Source organism: Pogoniulus pusillus, chromosome 42 (assembly GCF_015220805.1).
Source record: "Pogoniulus pusillus isolate bPogPus1 chromosome 42, bPogPus1.pri, whole genome shotgun sequence".
NCBI classification, from domain to species: Eukaryota; Metazoa; Chordata; class Aves; order Piciformes; family Lybiidae; genus Pogoniulus; species Pogoniulus pusillus.
In genome coordinates, this window is record NC_087305.1 from 3,542,921 (window position 1) to 3,560,504 (window position 17,584).

Here is a 17,584-nt window from a genome sequence, read left to right on the forward strand (position 1 = left end):
TCCAGTCTGGTTCCCAAAGCAGGCAAGGCTGATGCACAACACAAGCAGCAGCACTGCCTGGTGTATCAGGGTGTAAATGTTGTATGTGGGGTAGCTCTGGAGGCTTTGTGAGCTGGAGGACAGTGGCTTAGTGACCTATGTCACACTGGAGCTGACAGCAAGGGCAGGGAAGAGGAGACAGAATGACTCAAAATCAACCAGGTTGGAAGAGACCTCCAAGCTCATCCAGTCCAACCTATCCCCCAGCCCTATCCAGTCAACTAGACCATGGCACTAAGTGCCTCATCCAGTCTTTTCAGGCTGGAAGAGACCCCCAAAGGTCATCTAGTCCAGCCCCCTGCAGTCAGCAGGGACATCCCCACTAGCCCAGGTCACCCAGGACCCCATCAAGCCTCACCTTGAATGTCTCCAGGGAAAGGGCCTCAACCACCTCCCTGGGCCACCTGTTCCAGTGCTCCACCACCCTCACAGTAAAGAACTTGTTCTTAACATCCAATCCAAATCTGCTCTTCTCAAGCTTGGATCCCCCAAACATCTCCTCTCTATGATTTTCACTGCTCTTCACCACAAAGCTGCAGAATCAGCAAGAACAGCAATCCCTCAGAAGCCCTCGTGCTGGGGCTGGCTGTTGCAATCCCTTTCCCTGTGAATGCAGGAGAGGTCTCTCTGCCAGACAGAGGTCTTGAGTAGTCTGAAATAGCAAAGTCAGACATGTCACATTCTCCCTGCTGGCTCCACATACCACATGCGTGGTGCTTGCTTGCAAGCCCTGTAAATAAGGCAGGCTAAGGATCTGGGATGCAGTCAGGACTTCACTGACATCAGCAGCAGCAGTCCAGCTGGCTCAGGAAGCCAGCTCATTAACGCTGCAGCAGTTAATGCTGGCTGATGGGCGCCCACGGACACTGCTAATGGCTCTTTCCCAAACACATTCTTATCCAATTACAGGTTTTGCCCAGCTGGAGCCAGTGAATGCCACATACCTGCCTCAGACCGTGCTTGGCATTTCCAATCTAATGGCCTCAAGACACCGCAGCGGGGGGGGGGGGAATAGCTGAGATAGAATAAGACAGAATAGAACTGATGGAAACAGGCAGCAGCATGTCCAGATGTAGAGGGCTGATAGCAGGGTTCCAGCCTCCAGCTCTCTACCTTCGTGCAGCTGAGTTCTCAGTCACCGAGTCCCATCCAGCGAGGGAGCAGAGGCAGCTCTCAGAGAACAACAGAGAAGAGCCAAGAGCAGGCAACAAGAGGGGCCAAGGCCAGGCACTTTGTGCGTGGGGCAGGGCAGTTACAGTGAAAGAATTCTGCTGCCTAATTTCCCAGGCAGGACTAATTCCTCCTCTGGGCAGGGACTTGGTCTAGGCAGCTCCTGAACTCCCTTGTCTGTTAATGGGAAGTCTGCTCAAGGGGTCAAGTCCTATTTATTTCAGAACACTTCCTGAGTGACATTTCGAGGAGGTCAAGGGAACAGAGATGGTTTCACCCCTCCTGACTCTCTCAGCCTCCCCCCAGACTGTGACCTGCTGCTGCCCTGGCTGGTATTTCCTTGCTGCTGCCTCTCACATCCAGCAGCATTCCCAGCCCCTCTGGACACAATCTTTAGCAGCAAAGTCTGAAAGATCAGGCTCTAAAGCACCAAGTTCATTTACCCCCATGTCACAGACGCTTTACCTGAGTACAACAGACACTCGACATGATCTTTGCCCTCCTTAGTGCCCCAGACAAAGCCCCATCACCCAGCCCACACACTGTGCAAGCTTTAAGCTATTCCTGAAGCTACTTGGAGGCCTCTTAATTGCTACTGAAGGGTTTAATGAGGCAGCTGGTCACACACCCACCAAAGCAATTCCCGTTGAAGGCAGAGGAAACCCAACCACAACGCAGCTCTCCAGTCTGGCCAGGCCAAAGTCGCAGTTCCCTTGGGAAGGTGCTGTCAGTGGCATCTCCCCCAGCCACACGGGGAGTGAGTCATAGAATCAAGCAGGTTGGAAGAGACCTCCAAGCTCATCCAGTCCAACCTATCCCCCAGCCCTAGCCAGTCAACCAGACCATGGCACTAAATGCCTCATCCAGTCTTTGCCTGAACACCTCCAGGGACGGTGCCTCCACCACCTCCCTGGGCAGCCCATTCCAATGCCAATCACTCTGTGAAGAGCTTCCTCCTAACATCCAGCCTAGACCTACCCCGGCACAACTTGAGACTGTGTCCCCTTGTTCTATTGCTCGTTGCCTTAGTCCTTGCTCCAACCGGCAGGAGCGACTCCTGGTGCCTGCCGGAGCTCCGCCGGGCTGCCGGCTCGGTGCAGAACTGCTGCTCGAGAGCCGGAGAAGAACGGAGCTGGAGCATGCGGAGCCACGACCGGGCAGGAAGCCTCTCCCTGCCGCTGCCTCAGCCGGGGCAGGTGAGCTCTGCGCGATGCCGTGCACCGCACTGACGCACGGGAGCGGGTCCCGGGACGATGCCAGGTCTTCCCTGGTGCTAACGCTGCTCCCAGCTCTCCGGAGAGGTCCCCGAGCACCGAGACGGTCACCACCAGACCTGCGAGAGGCAGCAGGAGGTGGCGCGTCCCGCCTCTGCCGGCAGCCGGGCGAGCCTAGTATCAGACCGTTTCCCACCAGGCCCTAGCAACTCACGCCGAGCGGAGCGGCGCGTCCCAAGCCCAGCCACCGGCGGAGCCCAGCACGGAGCCCAGCACGGAGCGCAGCACGGAGCCCAGCACGGAGCGCAGCACGGAGCCCAGCACGGAGCCCAGCACGGAGCGCAGCACGGAGCCCAGCACGGAGCGCAGCACGGAGCGCAGCACGGAGCCCAGCACGGAGCGCAGCACGGAGCGCAGCACGGAGCGCAGCACGGAGCCCAGCACGGAGCCCAGCACGGAGCGCAGCACGGAGCCCAGCACGGAGCGCAGCACGGAGCCCAGCACGGAGCGCAGCCGCTGCCCGCAGCCACACAGGGCCCGGGGGGCAGCGGCAGCGCCCTGCGGGGAGAGGCGCCCGGCACCGCTGCCCCGCCCCTCCCCTCGCCCATTGGCTGCTGAGCATCCCAGGCAGCCAATCATCTCCTCACCTGGCGCACACTTCCGCCTCACCTCTTGGCACCGCCACTCGCAGCTTCTTCCGCCTTTCCTCTGATTGGCTGCGAGCGGCCGCTCCCCGCCCCCTGCAGGGGCACGGCGGGCGCCCATTGGCTGGCGGCGGCGCAGCGGCCGGGGCGGGCGCGGCGTCTCCTAGCAGCGGCCGCCGCCATGGCGCCGCGGCGCGGCGGGCCCCTGGGCTACGCTCTGCTGTGCGGTCAGGCTGTGCTGCTGCTCGGCAACCTGCTGCTGCTGCACGGCGCTTCGAGGGACCTCCCCAGCAACGGCACCGAGCCCGAAGGACCCACACCGGGGTCGGCCGCCGCCGCCGCCGCCTGGGCCTACATCGACCCGCAGGCGCCTCTCGTCCTCTGCACCTACCTGTGAGCATCGGGCCCAGGCAGCAGGGAGGTGCAGCGGTCGCCTCGCCCTTCCCTTACTGCTCCGCTCCTTCCCCGCAGCCCCGATGAGTTCGTGGAGTGCGAGGAGCCAGTGGATCACGGTGGGAACGCCACGGCGCAGCAGGAGCTGGGCCACGGCTGCGTGAAGGTGAGGGGCGGGCGGGCGGGGCAGGAGCGGCTCGGCCGCGCCGGGCCTCGCTGCCGGTTGCCTCCGGGCGCTGCCCGCGGCTGATCCCGCCCGCGCTGCCCGCAGTTCGGCGGACAGGCCTACGGCGAGGTGGATCACACCCGGGTGCAGTGCCGAGCGCTGGACGGCATCGAGTGCGCGGAGCCGCGGAGCTTCCTGCGGGGCAGCAGGCCCTGCGTCAAGTAGGCCGCGGGAGGGCCCCTGGGCCCCTCTCCCCCTCCCCCGGCCCCTGCACCGCTCCCGGCCCCCGCCGGAGGGAGCCCCGCTGCAAGGGACGGGGCGAGGCCGGCGGGGGAGGCGGGGGCGGCCCCCTCCTGGCCGCCCCGTCTGACCGGCGCTCCCCTTGCAGGTACACTGGACACTATTTTATAACCACTCTGCTCTACTCGTTTTTCCTGGGGTGCTTTGGAGTGGATCGGTTCTGCCTGGGCCACACCGGGACGGCCGTAGGGAAGTTGCTGACCCTGGGGGGCCTGGGGATCTGGTGGTTCGTGGACCTGATTCTTCTCATCACCGGCGGGCTGATGCCCAGCGACGGCAGTAACTGGTGCACCGTGTACTGAGCCCGACGGAGGCCCTGTGGGACTGGACAGCCTCTGCCCAACACAGCTGCAGCTGAAGGTGCAGAGCCATTATTCCTGTTCATTCTGCTGCACAGACTCGGACACTGAGTTGTGCCCTACCTGTTTTGCTTATTTAAAATGATCTGTGTTCTCCCTCCTCCCCAAGAGACGGCAGGCAAAGAACCCAGACAAATACAGTCTGAGGGAGCTGACTCCACCTCCTTCTGGAGTTGGCAGAGGACAGGCAGGCACCCGGAGGTGCAGCCACTGACCTGTGGGTCTCTGCTGAGAGGTTTTGCAAAGGTTTAAGGAGAGGCTCTAGCAAAGTGCTGGGCTCTGACTCTGCATTGTCTGCTTAAAACTGTTCACTGGCTGCTGGGGAAGCTGGGGTGGAGCTGGGAGGAATCCTTTGCAGATCATCACTCTCTCCTCTGGCAGGTGGGGAAAGCCACAGTGCAGCAAATAAAGTTCAGGCTTCCTCGAGCAGCGCCGGAGTCTGGTGGTGTGACTCTTCCTGCCGTGCTCATGCTGCACAGAGGGCAAGTGCAGGACACTCAACCACTCCACAGCACGTGGGTTGCTTCAGAGGGACTCATTTCTCCTGTCCCCTGCCCTGAATCACTCCTTGGTGTGCAGTTGCACTGCAGTGACTAAAAATAACTGCAAATCTCAGCTGATCTTGGCAGTATGTGCTGGGAAGCAGTAGTTGTGTGGATCCTGTGCATGTGTCTGAAGTGAAGTTTCACTCCCTTGTGTGTCCACTGTGATGCTCCTGGCCAGTCCTTGCCCCGCTCTGGTTACCTCTGTTATAGAAACAGAACAACTCTAAATCCTACAGATTGTCCTCCTCATCCCCTCAGGAAGGCCAATTCATTGCATCCTCCTTCTTTCTTTCTCCTTTTCATACCACTAGAGTTAGGATTTCTGCCATGAGGCCTCTGTCCCTGGAAAAAGGAAGAAATGTCTCAGCTCTGTGTGCTGCCTTTGTGACCTATAGACTGTGACACTTGCCCCTCTCTATGGCTGTGCCCTGAGTGCAGAGCAGGCCTTGAAAAGAGCATTTGGAAAGCTCCAAAGGAGCACAGGAGATGCACTCCAAATGGCTTTCTGGATGTGTGCATAGAAAACAGAGGGTACAGCAATGAGAGACAAGCCAGAGTAAATCCATACTAAAGGTCTTTATTGGAAAGGTATGGTCACAACTGAGCATCTGCATCATGGAGAAGGAAACTCTGGAAGGAGGAGATGCCAGGGAAGAGCAGCATTGGGGCTGGCTTGGTGCAGCAGTGATGGAGCAGCTGCACTTGGTTCAATCAAGGTAAGATCTTCAGGCCTTGATATTGGCATGACAGTATTTAAGGCCCAGTAGGTGCAGAGCATCAAGTCTTTTGCATGAGCTGATTCCATGTTGGGGTCCTTCAAAAACAAAACATTGAAAAGAGATGCCATGAGCCAACAAGGGAGATGGTGTCAGGTGATCTGTGTGTGCTCTGGCTGCCCTTAACACAGGGCACAGAGCACTGGCTCACTGGCATGTTCAGTCCCATGGAGCCATCTCAAAGACCAAAGCAGTTCTCAAAGCCAGCAGTGAGCAGGTGAAACTGCAGTGTCAGAATGCAACAGCCTGGGCCTGATCTGCAGAGCATCTTTATCATCTTCATCTGGGTTTGCAGACACCCAGCTTGCAGAAAGGCTCAGTACTCTGCTGCTGCCTCAGGACTAGTTCCTCTGAGTCAAACCTGGTTCCTCTATTGATATGTGAAAGAACTTTTTCCCCCTTCACCCTACAGTAAATTCTAGAGCGAGGGATCCAGGTATGATCACGGCACCCCCAGCTAGGCCCTGGATTTATAGCAGGCTCACAGCAATAGCTGGCATCCTGCAGCAGCATTTGTGCCTTACTCCACAAGGCAGAGGAATGCCTGGCTAGTTGCATCACCCCACTGTTTGCACTCACCCTGGTATTCATAAGCCACATATGTTTGGAGTCCTCTGCACATAGAGAAGATGTCTGGTCCGTAGGACTTGAGGTCCCGGATGGGCCTCTTGATGAGGGTGAATGTGATGTCCTTTGCAGTGTGTCCATGTCCTTTCACGCCCTAAGCATGAAATGGCATCAGTCAGGCAGTTCAGTGCCTCGATCCACTCCATGCTAAGCACATTGCTGTGTCTGGAATGGTGCCTGGCTGCTTGGTGTTTCCCTCACAGGTGCACAGCTTGCATCGCTGTGTAACTCTGGGACTGGTCACAACACTGAAGGCAGCTCCCAGGGCAGATCTTTCTAAAGGGAGCTAAGGTGGAGGGAGGCTAAAGAAGCTCAGTTAAAGAGCAGAACACAGAGTTGTGCAGTCAATATTTAGCACAGACCTCCTACAGGAGTATCTGCTCAGTCCCTTACTAGTCTCTTGCTCTAGAGGTACTCTGGTTGTAACTTGGAATCGTGTCAGGAGAAGTCTTCCTTCAGCCTTCTGAAGGAAGAACCAAAGAGGGCAGCAGCCACACTTGGCAGATCCATCTACATTAAACTGATCTGCAAGTGGTGCTCACAGCTTCCTGAGAAGGCTGAGAGTTTATTGGGACAATGTTCTCTGAGCTCCTGAGTGCCATTTCAAATCGATTTCCAACCAACAGATATCTTTTTAGCCTCCATGAAATGTAAGCTTAGGAGAAATAATCTGCCCCTGCCAGTTTCACATTCTCTTAATGCAGACTCACAGAAGGTTAGGGCACAGAAATGGGTACTGCTTCCTGTTCAATGGTGTGATCTAAACGGCTTTAAAACACCATTGTTGGTTTAAAAGCTTGTGAAAACAGTCATGATCCTGACATCAGTTTGCTTTGCAGTGCTGCACAATTCCCCAGGTGACTCCTCCCCTTGGCTCTTACATTCTGTTCAGCCAGTTTGGGCAGAGCATCAAAGTTGGGCATCTTCTTCCTGTCCATGATGGAAATGTAGCAAGCTCTCTCTGGCAGCACTTTGCTCGCCACAAAACCCTGCAGAATGAAGTTATTAAATGTTAGCCTTAGTTTAACAGGGATTCAATCTTTCAAGAATTGAGGTTGCAATAAAGTCTGAGCGAAACAGGCAATAAACTGGGACACATTTTACCCAAGAAGTTGGATTCCAGGTGCTGAGAGGAAAGAAAGAAGTCCTGTAGTGGGGTCAGCTTTCCAGGAGCTGTCTCCTTGTCCATTTCCAGGACCAGTCCCTTGCCACTCACCGTATCATAGTTCCAAATGCTCTTCCATGAGCCCTGGGTGCTGCTCTTCTGCTCAACAGTTGCCACACGCCATTCCCTGTTGACGGTCAGAATTTGGCTGCCTCCAGGAATGGGGATTTTCTTGCTGAATTGTTTTTTCTGGTTTCAGAATACAGAAGTAAACAGCAGCTTTAGACTTCCAAGGCAGTCAGTTACCTCAGAAGCTTTAGAACATGACTGCTCTAATAGAATAAATGCTGGCCAGCAGGGAGCACCTCTACTGAGCACAGTGTTTGCAGTACCACAGCAAATGCAGGCTGTGGCAGCCTGGAACAGCCATAAGAAGTGACAGATTCAAGGACTAATTTCTGCATACTACAGTTGCCATCTGGTGGTTTTAGAGTTTTAGACATGAAAGAAGTTTTAGGTTGCTTTCCTCCAAAAGGGATGTGGAAAGCAAGGGAAACTCAAGAAGCAGGGAATACAGAACCAGCAGCAATGTGTGTGTGTAACTTGGTCACTCCACTCACGTACATCAGCAAAGGCTGGAGCCAGGCAGAGCCCAAGGAGGATGGTAGTCAGAATCTGAAATGGAAATGGAAAGACAAAGTGTAGCTGCAGGTCTGGTTGTCCACTCCAGCATGAGGATCCCAGAGCCTTTTTCATGTCCTAGTCTGTAAGTGAACTCTTTGGGTCCTCTGTTGCTTTCCTACTGGAATTACAAGAGTCACCTAAAGTGACTCATCCTTGCCCTACCCTACAGAAACACAAAGCAGATCCATGGGAGGTTGCTATTTTCAGAGCTGAATCTGAAGGTGCTTCTGAGAGCTCCATACTCATAGACAGACATTTAACAAGAATGAGGGGAGGGAATTTAATCCTTTTAGGCATTACAAGAGACTGGTTGATCCACTGAAGCACTGACAAAAAGGGACATTGGTTCTGCTTCCTGCAGACTGAACAATCATAGAATCAGGCAGGTTGGAAGAGAGCTCCAAGCTCTTCCAGCCCAACCTAGCACCCAGCCGTGGCCAATCAACCAGACCATGGCACTAAGTGCCCCAGCCAGGCTTGGCTTCAACACCTCCAGGAACAGCCACTCCACCACCTCCCTGGGCAGCCCATTCCAATGCCAATCACGCTCTCTGTGAAGAACTTCCTCCTCACATCCAGCCTAGACCTCCCCTGGCACAACTTGAGACTGTGTGCTCTGGGAAGTCTCAGTCAGTCTCTAATGTATAGTTAAATCTTCTAAAAGTCCTTAGCTCCTCACCTGCTTTGGTTATCAGGGTCTGCACTGAGAGATAAAGGCAATGAATGGAGTCAAAGTTCTGGTTTATCAGGGGGAAAAAGAGCATCTATACTCACAGTGCACTTCATGCTGACTGCAGAGCTGAGCTGGTGCAGTTAACAGAGCACTGCCACTTGCTCACCTTATATACCTTTGCAGAATCAGGTGTGGAAGCGACAAGTGTTGAACTAAAATAATTCTGTCATTTGTATCCCTGTCTCCCTGTCACTGATAATTATTTCCTGCTCTAACAGCTTCATAAATACAGGGACTGTACTTCTGTAAATTCTGACCTGCCACAGCCTGATAATTATCAGATAAGGATCCATTTGCAGTGAAAAAAAAACTAAACACATTTTATTGCACCTCTCTGACAGATACTAATTACTTTAGAACATTCACATGGAAACCTAGGAGCAGACAGCGTAGGGATGAAAAAGAAACCCCAAAACACAAACCACAAAAGCCTTTGCAGTAGACAAAATAAATAAGAGCCTTTGTACCTTGCAGAATGTCCTCAGTGTTACTGTGTTACCAGAGGGGCAAACACAGCCTATGGGCCCAAAGACAACTCTGCCTCTGAAGGTGGATTTGCCCTTAATGAAGCTACTCAGGCTGAAATATTACATATAAGGGCAAGTTGTTGTTTTAGACATGGTTTTCATCTTGTCTCAGCTCCATTTCTGTGGTGACTTACTGACAAGAGGTGATCCTTGTGTCAGGGAGGATTTTGAATGCCAGGGTTTTGTGTCAGGTTGCTTTCTTGCAGGCTGTGTGCTCCAAATCTGCACCTCTATAAAGACTCCCAAATGATTTTGCAACAGGAACCCAGCGTGTCTGGGGCCTTTTGAATTTGTTAGCTTGGTGCTTGGGGGTTTTATTTGGTTTTTGTCTGCTTCTTTGGGTTTGCTTGCTTTAGTTTGGCTTTTTTAAGGGGGCTTTAATATGTGGGAATACCTTGTGAGCAGTGCTGCTAGGGCAACATTGAAGTCTGGTTTCAGTTCTGGGACTCCAAGTCTGCAAGTCCAAAGAGACCTTTTGGACACATCCTGTTATGCCAGTGGTGGTTCTATGGTGGTTCTTCAGCGCTCCCAAAGACACCTATGCATGACCTAGAATGTGCCAAGATGACTGACTGGCACAGAAGCTGTGGCTGAGGGAGTGTTGACTTTTCTCCACACACCTGTGCCTCACCCTTGCAGCAGAGCTCCTCTCCCTTCCACGTCTGCATAGGCAGGTGAAGTCACTGCCAAAAGTGCAATTTCACCCCTGCAGGACTGACCCATTTGGCATTTTTACTCTGTGCTCCCTGCATCAATTAGGAATAGTTTGTTGAGCATCAAGAAAGGCTCAGAAGCATTTCAGAACATTCCAGCCTTAAGAGCTTTATGTGGTAGTCCCAGGTGTACTTAGAGGGAACTTCATTTTGATAGCAGCCAAGATCTGTTAATGGATGTGTACTCTTACTTTTTATGTAGTCATACCTCAAAGTTCAATATTAAAATGGGTTTACCTTCCTAGCTTGTGCCCTGTGTTCACAGAATCATGAGTGATTTCATTGGGAAGTGCTCCGATAAGAGGAGGCTTTGCTAGCAGCCTGCTTGAATCCATTGCACACAGGCAGGTGGAAGAAATCTTGTCCTGGTAGGATCAGTGCCTAGCAGCCTGGTTGAATCCATTGCACACAGGCAGGTGGAAGAAATCTTGTCCTGGTAGGATCAGTGCATAGCAGCCTGGTTTAATCCATTGCACACAGGCAGGTGGAGGAAATCTTGTCCTGGTAGGATCAGTGCCTAGCAGCCTGGTTGAATCCATTGCACACAGGCAGGTGGAAGAAATCTTGTCCTGGTAGGATCAGTGCCTAGCAGCCTGGTTTAATCCATTGCACACAGGCAGGTGGAGGAAATCTTGTCCTGGTAGGATCAGTGCATAGCAGCCTGGTTGAATCCATTGCACACAGGCAGGTGGAAGAAATCTTGTCCTGGTAGGATCAGTGTATTTTGTAGTAACCTTTAAGTGAGGAAAAAAGAGCCAGGGGACAGCTGCCTAATACAGTCTGTGGTAATGCTTTGTGCCTGATGGCAAAGGACTCAGCCTAATACTTTATTCATAGCTGATGCCCTCTGTGGGCACAACGGAGGTGGTAATCTTACTGTGTTAAAGATGTTCAAACAGTCCCTGGAAATCATGAAGCTGGTTCTAGATCCAAGAAACTACTGAGCTCTTTTGTTAACCTTTCAGAGTTCCAGGCTTCAGTATCTTTACAGACCCACTCCATGAAAGTACCACCTGAGTCAGGGCCCCCTGGTGAAAGTGACCAGCTCCAATATTTCTCTGAAACGTGGTAAGTACAGAGAGCCATGATGCAAGAGTTAATTTGCTCGCAGAACCCCTGCAAAATGGTTTGGTTTTCCAGCTGGGCCAGTGCAGAAGTCTGAGTCTCTTTCTCCAGGAATGCTTTCCACTGCTGTTTACTCAGCTAAAGAGAGGTGGATTGACAGATGATCTGTGTTTGTTTTCTATTCTTGTCTGCTACAGAAGCAGCACATTCAGAGGTGCTTGTTTACCGAATCACAGGATTAAGCAGGTTGGAAAATATCTTTGAGATCAAATCCAAATATTTAATAGCAAATCCAATCATTTAATAGCAGCTGCATCGCCCAATCGTGTCTGACATTCCCAGCCTAGAGACTCTTGTTGATTTTTAAGGTGTTCATTCTTTCCTTTTCTCCCACTAGCAGATAAAGTACACATTTACAAAAGGCACCTGGAAAAGCCCCATGAGTCACCACCAGAGCTTATTTGGGTAGCATAATCTCACCTTGAGAGGACAGAGAAGGTACAATTATTCTCAGCATGTCATGGCAAGGTTCTTTTGTTTCAGTGACACTCAGAGGGTGGCAGTGCCAAATGATGGGTCACCTTCTTCTGACTTGAGGCAAGTGGAGATTGCTTGGATGTAAGAGCTTCTTTAGAGGCTGACAGGAGCAGCACCAAGGGATAGTTTGGGCTTCCATAGCTGAACTGCAGGGCAGCTGAGTGCAGGGAGGAGTCTTTCCCTTTCTCTCTTGGCCTGTGAAGGGAGGATCAGCACAGCTACAGCTCATCACTGCACAGGCAGAGGATCCATGTCAGGGGATTGGGCTTTGTACAACCAATAAAGCCCAGTGTCAGAAAGGTGTATGAGAGCCTCTTGTGGAAGTTACTGTGGTGCTGCCAAAACTGCAGGTTAGTCCCTGCACCAGGTCTGGGTATTATTTCCATAGCTGATGCCCTCTGTGGGCACAATGGAGGTGGTAATCTTGCCCTGTTAATGGTCCCCCAAAGGGTTTCAAATCCCAGTTCTTTTGTAACTTTGCTTTTCAAGCTCAGTTGAAGCATGTCTCAGGTTGAATTTGACCTCTCTCCTGAAATGAAAGCTCTCAAGTCAAAGTATGTCCTAATGCACTTGAATCTCTGAAGGCTCTGGTGATCAAAGGCAAAGCACAGCACAAGTGCCCACACTCTGAGAGACCTGGGATCCACCAGAAGGCAAACCCTGTCTCTGCCTGGGGGTCTGTGCAGTATGACCAGCTCTTCAGACAGCACTTGTTAAGCCTCTGGGGATAGCATCTTGCAAGAATCCTGAAACTGCTTAGTCTAAGGAAACAGCAATCATCTAGACACAGACATCTATCCTGAAACATCAGCTGTATTTGGGGCTCTTTGCTATTTAAAACTCCAGTTCCTAGTGACTGAGAGGTAGACAACAGGTGAGGACATGTGCCCTCACCTCTCAGCGGTTAAAGATCACCTGCCGGACTACAGCAGCCTTTTGCGCTGCTGGAGGGTGGTGAAGTGAGGCTGCTCTTGAGCATAAGTTCTTCAAAACTCTCATCCCAGCAGCAAGATGCAAAGATGAGTTAACTGGAGAAACACCAAGGACAAGACAAAGCTGAGCATGACAAGCTTGTGGGGACCAGTGTGAGTGTGACAGAAACTAAAAGACATTGCCTCTCTGCTTCTCTCATGTTAAATGTGGTGCATCTGGCTAATCCTTACCATGCTCTGGTTACACTGGAGGCCTCTATTTTAGGAACAAAACAACTCTGTAAATCCTACAAATTGGCTGCCTCATCCCCTCAGCAAGGCAAATTCATTGCATCCTCCTCCTTTCTTTCTCCCTTTCATGCCACAAGAGTCAAAATTCCTGGTGTGGGTCCTCTTAGCCTGGAAGGGGGAAGGAAGCACTCAGGTCTGTTTGGTGCCTTTGTCACCTACAAACTGTGACACTTGCTCCCCTCTGTGGGTGTGTCCTGTGTGTCAAGCTCTGAGAAGAGCATTTAGAGGGCTCCAAAGGGGTCCAGGAGATGCAGGGAGGTTATTCTTCCCCTGTACTCAGCACTGGTCAGGCCACACCTTGAGTACTGTGTCCAGTTCTGGGCCCTTCAATTCAAGAAAGATGTTAAGGTGCTGGAACATGTCCAGAGAAGGGCAACAAAGCTGGTGAGGGGCCTGGAGCACAAATCCTATGAGGAGAGGTTGAGGGAGCTGGGCCTGTTTAGCCTGGAGAAGAGGAGGCTCAGGGGTGATCTTATTACTGTCTACAACTACCTGAAGGGGCATTGTAGCCAGGTGGGGGATGGCCTCTTCTCCCAGGCAACCAGCAATAGAACAAGGAGACACAGTCTCAAGTTGTGCCAGGGTAGGTATAGGCTGGATGTTAGGAGGAAGTTCTTCACAGAGAGAGTGATTGACATTGGAATGGGCTGCCCAGGGAGGTGGTGGAGGCACCGTCCCTGGAGGTCTTCAAGAAAAGACTGGATGAGGCACTTAGTGCCATGGTCTAGTTGATTGGATAGGGCAGGGTGATAGGTTGGACTGGATGATCTTGGAGGTCTCTTCCAACCTGGTTGATTCTATGATTCCATGATTCTATGAGTGCATGGATGTGAAAGGGTACAGCAATGAGAGACAGGCAGGGTTAATGCATGCTAGAGATCTTTATTGCAAAGATATGGTCACAACTGAGCATCTGCATCATGGAGAAGGGGACTCTGGAAGGAGGAGATGCCAGGGAGGAAAAGCATTGGGGCTGCCCTGGTGCAGCAGTGATGGAGCAGCTGCACTTGGCTGAGGCCGGGTGAGGCTTTTAGGCCTTGTTGTTGGCACGGCAGAAGACAAAGTCCAGCAGGTGCAGCACATTGATTTTGGTGCACAATCCCTGGTCGACAGTGAATTGGGGTCCTGTGAAAGGAAGGCAGGAAAGAAAGACGTGGTGAGGTAAGAGGGAAGGAGGTGTTCAGAGATGTGTGCATTCATTGTCTGCCCTGAGCACTGGGCACGTTGGCACTGCCATGTTCAGTCCCATGGAGCTCTCCCAGCACTCCTTTGCTTGCACTCACCATGGACCTCATAAGTCTCGTAGGTTGTGAGTCCACTGCACAGGGTGATGACCTCTTGTCCATAAACCTGGAGGTTGAGGATAGGTCTCTTGATGACGTAGATGATGTCCTGTGAAGGTTGTCCTTTAACTCCCTGGATCTGGACAGGACAAAAGAGCATTTGTCAAGATCAGTGCCACAGTGCATTCACTGCTGTGCGTATTCCTTTCTCTGCACTGCTCCTGAGTGCTTTGCTTGGAGTGAGTTTCCAATCTCTTCTCCTCCCTGAGTGCTGTGATACAACTTCATAAGCCATGGTGTGATCTAAATGGCTTTTGCAGTTACTGTGGGTCTTAAGCTCATGAAAACAGCCACCTGTCTGACACCAGTTGCCTTTGCAGTGCTGCACAACTTCCCCAGGAAGTTGTCCTCTGGAATCTTACCCTGTTCTGTTCGGCCAGTCTGGGCAGAGCATCAAAGGTGGGCACCAGCTGCCTGTTCATGGTGGAAATGTAGCAGACTCTCTCGGTTGGCATTCTGGTTGCAATCACACCCTGCAAAGTGAAGTGAGGGACAACTAAGGATGGAAGTACAGAAGATGGGAAGAAGGTGAGTAAGAGAGAGGAAAGAAATGTGGCTAGTGCTACCACAAAAGTTGGATTCTTGGTACTCAGAGGAAAGAAATAAGTGCTGTGTTGTGGTCAGCTTTCCAGGAGCTGCCTCCTTGTCCATTCCCTGGAGCAGTGCCTTGCCACTCACCGTCCTGTAGTTCCAAACGGTTTTCCATGCACCCACAGTGCTCTTCTTCTCGATGATGGCCGCGTGCCATTGCCTCTTGAGGGTCAGAATTTGGGTGCCCACAACGATGGTGGTTTGCTGGTGCAGGTCAGGATTCTGCATCGAGAAAACAAAATTCCATAGCACTTTTAAACTCTGACATCAGATGATGCCTTTCTTCTGCAATGATGGGGAAAGAAGCAGGGAAAAGTCATCGAGCAGGGAACAGAGAAAGAACAGCAATGCATGGGTGTGCTGCTCCCGATGACCTCCCCCACCCCACCAGACACGTTGTGATGTCAGCAGTCACCAAGATTGTGTTTTGTCTTGGCTCTAAGTGCTACTATTTGAGACAATCAGGGAATCTCAAACCATACCTGAGGGTAATGTGGCTTGGGGAACACATCCTGCCCGGGGAACTGGTCCTGTCCAGGGAACTGATCGTGCCCGGTCTTCTGCCCAACCTGCAAGATGCCAGACATAGCCCGTGAGAGTTGTGGCCTGGTGAGAATTGTTTGTCTCTGCTCTCTGTAGGAATAATTCTAGGTCCATTCTAACTTGAGTTGCCTGCCTCTGTTTCTGCCATCCCATCAGGAAGAGAGGGAACTTTGCTAAGTTGCGCTTTTATAGCTTCCCTTTACCATCCCTTTTGCTACTAATGAAGGAGTGCCCGAACCACTCACACAGGACAGCGCACAGCTGGGTCACTACTTACAACAAGCCCGAAGGCTGGAGCCAGGCAGAGCCCAAGGAGGACGGTAGCCACAATCTGAAATGGAAATGGAAACGTCCATTAGAGCTGCAGGGCTGTTTGTCCAATCCAGCAAGTGGATCCAAGAGCCTCTTTCCTGTGCGGACCTCTTAGTGAACTCCCTGGGTCCTCTTTTGCTTTCCCAGTGCAATTGCAAGGGCCACATAAAGTGACTCATCCTTGTTTTACCCTGGACAGGTGCAAAGCAGACCCAAGAGAGGTAGTTTAGAGAGCTGAATGTGGAGGTGCTGGTAAGCTCCTAGGGTCTGTGCTGCTGTCTCTAGAGGAGAAAATCTGCCCCAAGAATGCCTTTTTGGCAGAGACAGGCAGAGGCAGTTGTGAGAGAGAAAGGCAACGACTGGAGTCAAAGTTGGAGTGGAGAAGGGAGCGAAAGAGCATCTACTCACAGCGCACTTCATCGTGACTGCAGAGCTGATGCTGGTGCAGGTGGAATGAAGGCTGTGACCTGTGCACCTTATATAGGCTTTGAGAATGAGATGTGGAAGGATTAAGTGCTGAAATAAAATAATTCTGTCATTTGTATCCCTGCCTGGATGCCGCCGATAATTCTTTCCTGCCCTAACTGCTTGATGAATATGGGGCCTGTGCTTCTGTAACTGTTGATCTGCCAGTGTGTGATACTGATCAGATAAGGATCCATTTGCAGTGAAAACTTAAACATGAGAATTGAAAATCCCCATCAATCTTGTGAGCAGACATAGCCTGGGCTTGAAAAACCCACAAAAGCCTTGCAGAGGACAAAATAAATAAGAGCCTTTGTACCTTCCAGAATGTTCTGTGAGTTCCTGTGTGAGCTCAGGGCCCAAAGACAGCACTGCCTCTGCAAGTGGCTTTGTTCTAATGGGGCTGTTCAGGATGAACTACTACAGATATGGGCTGGTCTGTGAGGGTCTCTTGGTTGTCCTAGGTAGCACCACACATGGTTTTCACCTTGCCTCAGCTCCTTTTCTGTGTTGCTGCAAAGACAGAGGTGATCGTTGTGTCTGGGAGCTTTGTGCATGCCTGGGCTTTGTGTGCAGCTGTTGGCTTGCAGGCTGTGTGCTCCTGAGTGTGTGGCCGGAGCACCCCTGCACGGTTCTGCCCTTCTAGCTTTGCTCAGAGACTGTGTGGAAGTGTTTTCTTTCTGAGGCTCGTTCTCTTCTGGTTCATTTTAATCCTGGCTCCATGTAAAACTGAATAAAGCTCATTCTGAACTGCAGTGGCATCGCAGGCAGAACAAGAAACCAGCCCAGGTGTGTGACTGCGAATCTCCTTGGGTAGAGGCAACTCCTTGCTTCCTTGATTCAGCAGCTGGGGTAGCTGTGCGCTCCCGAGTCTCTGGCAGCACACTCTGTGAAGGTTTCCTAATGACTGTAGCTGGAAGGCAGCAGGGAGAAGGAGAGGTTTGCCTGCGGAATCGCTCCTGTCCCAAGACGGCAAGAGCCCGGGGTTGTGAGCGCGGGAGCGGAGTGCGGCGGCCGCAGTGGGACAGAGCTGAGGGCGACAGGCGCTGAGGCGCTGCTGGTGCCGGAGGGCGAGAGCAGGGACGGGCGGGAAAAAAGGGCGGGAAAAGGCTGCTGAGGCGGCGCGCGGACGGGGCTGCTGGTCCTTAGCGCCCTGCGCGGAGCGCGCCCTGCGCGGAGCCGTCCTTGCGCGGAGCCGTCCCTGCGCGGAGCGGTCCCTGAGCGGAGCGGTCCTTGCGCGGAGCCGTCCCTGCGCGGAGCGGGCCCTGCGCGGAGCGGGCCCTGCGCGGAGCCGTCCCTGCGCGGAGCGGTCCTTGAGCGGAGCGGGCCCTGCGCGGAGCCGGCCCTGAGCGGAGCGGGCCCTGAGCGGAGCGGGCCCTGCGCGATTCTGCCCTACCAGCGTTGCTAGGAGGCAGCGTGGAAATGTTTCTGAGGTTCGTTCTCTTCTGGTTCCTTTTAATCCTGGCTCTGTTGAAATCTGAACAATGCACGTTCTGAACTGCAGGCGCAT

At 52.5% G+C, this 17,584-nt stretch overlaps 2 protein-coding genes across 2 annotated transcripts; one reads left to right on the forward strand and one right to left on the reverse strand.

The window, feature by feature from the left end:
- The first annotated feature begins 3,222 nt into the window (after window positions 1-3,222).
- Window positions 3,223-4,714, forward strand: TM2D2 (TM2 domain containing 2). Its single transcript, XM_064175753.1, has 4 exons — window positions 3,223-3,460; window positions 3,539-3,626; window positions 3,732-3,847; window positions 4,015-4,714. Exons 1-4 carry the CDS (start codon window positions 3,249-3,251, stop codon window positions 4,226-4,228), a joined length of 630 nt encoding a protein of 209 aa, XP_064031823.1. The 5' UTR covers window positions 3,223-3,248; the 3' UTR covers window positions 4,229-4,714.
- A 728-nt stretch (window positions 4,715-5,442) lies between these two features.
- On the reverse strand, window positions 5,443-17,584 carry LOC135192388 (uncharacterized). Its single transcript, XM_064175491.1, has 12 exons — window positions 17,024-17,584; window positions 15,575-15,628; window positions 15,237-15,323; window positions 14,842-14,976; window positions 14,526-14,636; window positions 14,104-14,242; window positions 13,857-13,945; window positions 7,959-8,097; window positions 7,450-7,592; window positions 7,093-7,222; window positions 6,186-6,305; window positions 5,443-5,644 (listed from the first exon to the last, which is right to left on the reverse strand). Exons 1-12 carry the CDS (start codon window positions 17,582-17,584, stop codon window positions 5,556-5,558), a joined length of 1,797 nt encoding a protein of 598 aa, XP_064031561.1. The 3' UTR covers window positions 5,443-5,555.

Coding starts and splice junctions, on each gene's coding strand:
- TM2D2 (XM_064175753.1), top strand. CDS start 3,249: ATGGCGCCGCGGCGCGGCGGGCCCCTGGGCTACGCTCTGCTGTGCGGT. Junction 3,461..3,538: donor CTCGTCCTCTGCACCTACCT/GTGAGCATCGGG, acceptor CCTTCCCCGCAG/CCCCGATGAGTTCGTGGAGT. Junction 3,848..4,014: donor GGCAGCAGGCCCTGCGTCAA/GTAGGCCGCGGG, acceptor CTCCCCTTGCAG/GTACACTGGACACTATTTTA.
- LOC135192388 (XM_064175491.1), bottom strand. CDS start 17,584: ATGCGCCTGCAGTTCAGAACGTGCATTGTTCAGATTTCAACAGAGCCA. Junction 14,637..14,841: donor CCGTTTGGAACTACAGGACG/GTGAGTGGCAAG, acceptor TTCACTTTGCAG/GGTGTGATTGCAACCAGAAT. Junction 7,223..7,449: donor GCATTTGGAACTATGATACG/GTGAGTGGCAAG, acceptor TTCATTCTGCAG/GGTTTTGTGGCGAGCAAAGT.